Source organism: Rhincodon typus, chromosome 11, assembly GCF_021869965.1.
Source record: "Rhincodon typus isolate 14 chromosome 11, sRhiTyp1.1, whole genome shotgun sequence".
NCBI lineage: Eukaryota > Metazoa > Chordata > Chondrichthyes > Orectolobiformes > Rhincodontidae > Rhincodon > Rhincodon typus.
The window spans coordinates 33,219,377-33,226,555 of record NC_063342.1 but is presented as its reverse complement, the minus strand read 5'-3'; the positions used below and the strand labels follow the sequence as shown (position 1 = coordinate 33,226,555).

Sequence of the window (7,179 nt, the reverse complement as noted above, 5' to 3'; positions counted from 1 at the left end):
CATCCAGGTCCACACCTTGTTATCTCAGATTTTAACATGCTATCATATGTGGAGGAGTGCACATATCAGTCCTATCAATCTTTCCTACAGATATTTCCATTTTTCATGATCCACAACCTTATGTAATGCCACCCTGCGCTAGCATGATCCCACCTACTCCATACTAGTAAGGGTGCTGAGCTGGGACATTCTTTTGCCTGTGTGAGCTTTTTCCCTGTTATTGTGCACCCTCTTCTTCAATTACAAAAGAAAGAAGGATAAGGCTATTCTAGCCTTTCCCACCAATCCCAATGCCTGCTTTAAAAAAGATGCATTTATCGGCGCTGCTAACGTCTTAATAGTGATTGAGATTTAAGCCTTGTTCATGTGTCAGTATTTTATCCTGGGTACACAATTCACCTGTATTTCAGTGATCGTTGGCTCTCAGAATGCTCAGTTGATGTTCAGCTAATAAAGTACCTTAAGTGCCTGAGTAAAAACTTAGCAGATGGTGTATAAGTGGAAAGATATGAGCTTGTGCATGCATTTTGGCTTTAAGAATAGAAAAGTAGCATATTATTTAAATTGTGAGAAATTGCAGAACTCTGAGGTGCAGAGGGATCTAGGTACCCTGGTCCACAAATCTCAAAGTTAGGGTATAGGTACAAATTGTCATTTATTGCAAGGTGAGTTGACTATAGAAGCATGGATGTCTGGTCTTCAAGTAACTCCAGATTTACAGAAACTCACATTAAGGGCAAATGCTAGCCTTCCAGAGAAACCTATATCCCATGGACAAATAAAACACAGTTTTACTACAGTCTATTTTGGTCCCCTTACTCAAGAAAGGATATGACTATATTAGGAGCAGTTCAAAGAGGATTCACTTAACTGACTCCTAGGCTGAAAGGGTTATCTTATGAAAAAGATTGGACAGATTGGTCCTTTATCCGTTAGGGTTGAGAAGAGTAAGAGGTAATCATATTGAAACATATAAAATCCTGAGGGTACTTGACAGGCTGGACGCTGGGAAGATGTTTCTCCTAGCAGGACAGAACAGAACAAGGAAAATCTGTGGTGCTTTTTAAAAAGTTATAACTAAGACTTGAACTTTATTTTTGTCATTAGTGTCTTATTGCCAACAGCTAAATTAATTACCATCAAATTGTCTTTTGTCATCAATAATGCAAAGGGCATTCTCATGAAGCTAACATAAAGAATACAATACAGATATAAAAATCAAAGGCTGAATTTTCAAGCACATCAAACAAGAACTGGAGATGGATTGGGCAGAAAAATGATGAGGCCAAATGGCTCAATTTTGGCCGATGCCGATTCAGGTCCTGGTAAGGACTTGCTACAAGCCATGTTAAATATAGGTAAAGGCTGACTTGACAGCAGAACGAACGTGTTTATTGCCCCAAAGGCAGGCATCTAGTGGCAAGCTTAATCCTGGTACTACCTTTAGGCTCTCCCATGCCTACCTGTTTTGGCAACCAAAGGCTGCCTTGTAGAGGGGCTTTCACCCCAAATGTACAGTTTCCACAATTCAGGAGTTATGTCTCATAACTAGTATGCAGTAAACCCTTAAAGGACATGCTTATGACATTATAGTAGTATCATACCTACGGGTATAACAGTCCCAAACTCCAACTTACCTGGGGGTCATGTGAAACATGACACACTGATAGAAGCCTCTGCCTTTTGTAACCAAACAGCTTGGTATTAGTCGTAAAATCTGGCCCAATGAAAATTAGAGCAGATCAAAAGAGCAGGCTTTGAAATTTTGTTACTGAAACAAGGTATTCGTGTTTTTACCTGTCCCTGAGGAATAATTAAAAGCAGGTTCACTGGACCTTATCAAATGAAAAAGAAACTCAATGATCTGAATAATGTAGTAAGTACTCCAGTCAGGACAAGGTATCAGCAAGTGTGTCATGTTAAAACTTGAAAAGATATTATTCGAAAAGACCGATAATCAGGGGTAAAGTGGACTTATAATAGTGACACATCAATGAAGAGAATGAGGTAAAGAGCTCTGACAACATTGTGTCGTGAAGTTGAATGATGACAACCAAGTTGTCAGCCAAGAGCAACCAAGCACAGCATTTATCTCTCGAGACTAATATACTATCAATAGATCAAATGTAAAAACAATTTTACCTGTTTGTATAATTATTGGATATAAAACTGTTATCTGTTTAAGATTTCATTTTTATTTGGATAAATGGACATGTTGTCTTCCATCTTACAGCAAGTATGCAGTACGCCTTTAACAGACATGCTCATGATATCATCACTATGTCATAGCTTAAGGTTATAAAGGGTAAAACCCAAAACGTTGACTGCTCCTTTCCTCCAGATGCTGCCTGGCCTGCTGTTTTCTTCCAGCCTCCTGTTTGTTTATCCACTTTAACTGGGATCACTTGAAGCATGACTTGCTGATGGAAGAGTGCTGCTGTTGTGACCAAATAGCCTCGTATTTACCCCAACAATGAAGTTCTTGTGACCGTAATATACATATATACCAAGAGCTGTAATAAACATCTGCTACTATGTGATCCATGTCTAGTTCTTATGTGACAGGAACTAACATGAGTATTCCCTATTCAGGTACAAATATCCTGCTGGAGGCAAAAGCCCATAACACAGAGCTCTCGGTACTTTTTAATAACTATTTATTAAGATTTTAAAAAGTGATTGAAAGGACACTTTCTTGTTGAAGTTCCTTCCCTGTTACTTATTTTGTATTGCAGCTGGATGTTTCTCCACAGCTAGTGGAAGATCTATGACTGGTTCTCCACATTTCAGAGCCTTCTGCTGCCCTTTATTGGATAAGAAACAGTGCCAATTAAGGGCTCTTCTGGGTAAAAATCTTAGCTTAATGGGTTTCACACTATGAATGGGTTTTTGACTTGAAAATAGTCCGACCTCCTATTTTCTACCTCTGTGAGGAAAATTCAGTTCAATGATATAAAACCTGCCTAGAAGGTTGACAAAAAAGTACTTCATTTTACCAACGAGTGTTAAATACAAATTTGTCTTTGACTTACTAACTGTTTATTTACTACTACAGCTGTTTTTTTAATTAATCTGATTATTTTTGTCTGTCTTTTGTAAGTAACTCTTCAAGTGTTATACAAGCTTAAAACCTCCAAAGTATTTGAAAAGCAGAAAATGAAAGACGCAAAGCAGATTGCAGAAATTGTTGAAGAGGATCCGTATGCTATACAAATGATCAGCTGGTGTCCAGAGAGCAGAATGTTCTGTGTCGCTGGCATTTCAGCACATGTGATTGTTTACAGATTCAGCAAGCATGAAATTACTGTTGAGATAGTGGTGAGTCTCTGGGTTATGGACTTTTTTATTCTTCCTTCTATTTTGTTGCCACAAGCAAAAAACATATTTTCATAAGATACAACTTCAGTTTTTCTGCGAGTTTTATGTATTTGCAATTTTAAATTAAAAGTGAATGTTAATGAACAGATGTAAATTATTGCTGATAATTACCAAATACAAATTTTTTGAAGTCATGTATGTCATTATATTCAACTAGTCCAATTCAATTAGGTGACTTTTGGTGAGTGGGGAGACAGATGATAGTGCCTATTGTTACACTTTTTCTAATTTCCAGACAGCTGAAAATAGCTTAATATATATGATGTATATCGACTTCAGTTATATTTTAATAAGACGTATTGTAGATATTTTGTACAAATCAGATGACATCAATGAGGTAGTGTAGAAGTATCAGAAAAACTAAAGAATGTAAGTAATTAAGGCGAGGCAGAGAGATATTTTCTGTTTCTCTCTGCTTCTGCTTTTCAGAGACCCTGGTCCCTCTACAATATCATGTCCATTCTTCTATCACTCTGTTTCCAACTCTTCTTACCCTTGCTTCTTCCCCTGCAAACATAGGTGATGCAACATTTTATCTCTGCCTACATCCCTATCCATGGGTTTTTAATTCAGTTAGCTAAATGACTAGAGCACAGTGCAGAATAAAGCTAAAGATATAGTTAACAGCATAAGTGCAATCCCTGTCCCAGCTGTGGTAGTGCATAGAGAGCTGTTTCCTTACCCTACGCTTGTGGGCTGGTTATCCTTATGCTGTTGTTATAATCCCAGCTGATGTTATTGATGGACAAGTCAGATCCAATGACAGGAACCTGGCTTGATAGATTTTTCTTTTTATTTGGTTTGGTTTTAACATAGTGCTCTCTCATTAAAACGTACACTCGTAATGCTGCAGATTTTGATTTAACAATAAAAAAAGTTTATGACAAAAGAAATGAAATTATCCATTTTTGTATAAATTCAAACAATTTTAAAAACACAGTAGAAGTGCAATCCCATTAATCCCAAAGTACTCTTTTATAAATTGAAAATGAAATACACAGCTTTGTATAGTACCAAAAATGCCACTCTTACAATACACGAAACACCACTAGTACAACACTCTCAACTCACACCATTGTCCCTGTCTGTAACATCTCTGTAGATTTTAGTCACCTGTGTCTTCAATGTTTAAACTGGAACTGCAATATCTTCTTCCTAGAGCTATCTTAATTTTACTGAACTTTAAATATTCTCTTTAGAGCTCTGTCCCAATCCTCTGGTCCGGCCTAACACCAAGGCCTCAGTCAAAGATAACCTATTTCCCAATGTATCTTTCCCTTCTCAGTAGCACGTTTATACATAGCTTTGAATATCAGTGTCAAAAGTGAAACTAAGTCTTTCTCTCTCAGCTATGAGGGTTTCCCTTCATCTTTCAAAAAAGAACCAAGTTCTGGAACTTTCTAACTAACCTTGAGGCTCTATTCCTTATCATGTTGGGTTGCACAACAATCTAAATAAATACAAGTCCATTGCATAAAACCACTTAATGTCAGGCTTCTAAAACTGTTTTTAAAAGAAATCACCAGAGCTACATACTACAATTATTAACTTCAGACACACAGAAAACCCACCAGTTACTAACTTAAAGAACAGAAATCCAAACTCACAACAAATAACACTAAAGATTGTACATAAATCACACAGTTTGCATCACATTATACATAACTAATTTTTTCTCCCCAGTGGAAAGAAATGCCATGGTCCTGTATGAACAATGGCTCCCTACGTTATATTTCCATCATTATCCAGGGCCTTAAAACACTCCTTATATGGGAGTCAGCAATTCAGTGCTTCTACTCAAGTACACTATTTTACCTGCTGGCACATGATCATTTGAGAAGATCATTTGCAGGTTAGGTGGCAACTTCCTGGAAATTTCTCTTCTGACAGCAGGTGTGACTTCAATCTGCCTGTTGCTTGCTACTTTAACTTCACCATTCTAATCTGTTCTGATTACTCTATCCTTTATTTTCACCTTATGCACCTGACCTTGGGATGTTATTTCTGCCTTATGCAGTCTACATAAACATAAACTATTATGAGTATTTCTTACATTTCTAGTGAAGCTGAACACAAGTTTCCAGGACAGTATTTTTTTTTCAGACAGTAGGTGTTTCTTCTGCAACCCTCTGATCTTTGCACTAACCTTAGTTACTTCAAACCTTAGCTACAACCACCATTTCCTGAACAGCAGTGAGTACATGCAATTGGGGGTGCATCTGTCAGTGTCCAGTGTCCACTGGATAGGGAGACAGGTTGATACTTAGTTCAGAAATCTTTTGTCTGAATACATTGGTGACTGAACAATGCAGACTTTTTTTATTTAACTTAAAGGAGGCATCATTTTTGTTTGTATTTTGTTCTTAATTCAATATCTACTTTACTTCCAACTTTTTTTATTTTGCAAGATTTTCTGTATACAAATGTAATGTGTTTTTCTCTCCAATACTGCCTATATTTGCTGTTGGCTTTCTGTGTCTCTTATTGAAGAGGTTTTTGTATTTTTTCACCGCCTTTTATTAAATATGTATAAGTATTTAGTTACATTCACTTTCTCTGTTCTAATGTTTTCCATCATCTTGAAACATTAACTCTTTCTCTCTAAACAGATGTTGTTTGACTGGCTGAATATTTCCAGTATTTTCTATTCTCATTACCAGCTTCTATTGCCTTTCACCATCATTCCTTTTGTCCTTTAATCTGTCCCACCACCATTCAATCACAAATGTCTCACTTTGGTTTTCACCCTTTCTCCCTTTCCCAGTGTCTGTAATTGTTTAAAATCTGTTATCATTAACTTTTTTCCAGTTTTGATAGCTGGATTAGTTGATTATCAACCAGCAATTTTAACTCTGTTTCTCCTGCACAGATGCTGCCTGACATGCTAAATATTTCTCAGTATTTTCTCTTTTTTTTAAATTAACTTCCCGTTAACTACTTCTGTATTGCCTGCAGCAGCCACAATTACCATTATATTGGTGCTACATGGCAACAATGCTGGAAATTGAAATTTCTGAGAGAACTGAGGGCTAGTTGCAGAGGTATCATGTGTTGCAACAGCACCTACAGTTACCGTGCATTTAAAAATTTAATTCAATTTTGCATATAAAACTACTCATTTATTTTGAAAAGTGATAGAAAATATGTGGTGTTAGAAATTCCAAAGTGGTCATTTTTGTTTGTGCAGGGATATAGAATGACACGAAATTCATGTTTCACTAGATATTGGTCCTCAGACCTGATTATAATGAGGCCAGTGTAACAGAACTCCTCCCAACAAAACCTAAAGATCAGACTTCTGCTAGTGTTGCTAACTCAGCCATGCTGTTATAAAGAGATGGCAGCTGGAGGCAGACACTTTCTTGCACTCGTCCCTTGTTTACTCATACTGTGGCACATATAAAAAGGCCTGAGAATAGACCTCCTGCCGGTTCTCTAGTCCACATGTGATTATGAAAACTACTGAAGGGAAAACTGTGGATTAAGTATACTTGTGAAAAACGTTTAATTGATAAAACAAGAAATTGGGCTTAATATTTTATTGAAATCTTTGTGTTTCTAGGCTCTGGAACTGCGATTACAGTATGAAGTTGAAGATATTGTTACCCCTGAACCTGAGTCTGTACAGCCAATCACTGATAATTCTTCACAACTTTCCTTTTCAAAGACTTCTGCATTATCAAGTAGTGCAAACGCATTAACATCAGAAGGATTAAAGGACAACGTCCCATGTCTCAAGTAAGAGTGTGAGGTTAATTTCCACACTGATATATCCCATCACTTTTATATCTAAGGGGCAAA

General features: G+C 36.9%; 1 protein-coding gene across 2 annotated transcripts in view; it reads left to right on the top strand.

Moving 5' to 3' along the window:
* Positions 1 to 7,179, top strand: part of LOC109930469 (syntaxin binding protein 5L) — a 438,683-nt gene that overhangs the window by 271,861 nt on the left and 159,643 nt on the right. For both annotated transcript variants that reach the window (XM_048602948.1, XM_048602947.1), the window contains exons 15-16: positions 3,101 to 3,318; positions 6,941 to 7,116. In XM_048602948.1, coding sequence (XP_048458905.1) covers positions 3,101 to 3,318; positions 6,941 to 7,116 — 394 coding nt within the window. The remainder of the gene's footprint in view (positions 1 to 3,100; positions 3,319 to 6,940; positions 7,117 to 7,179) is intronic.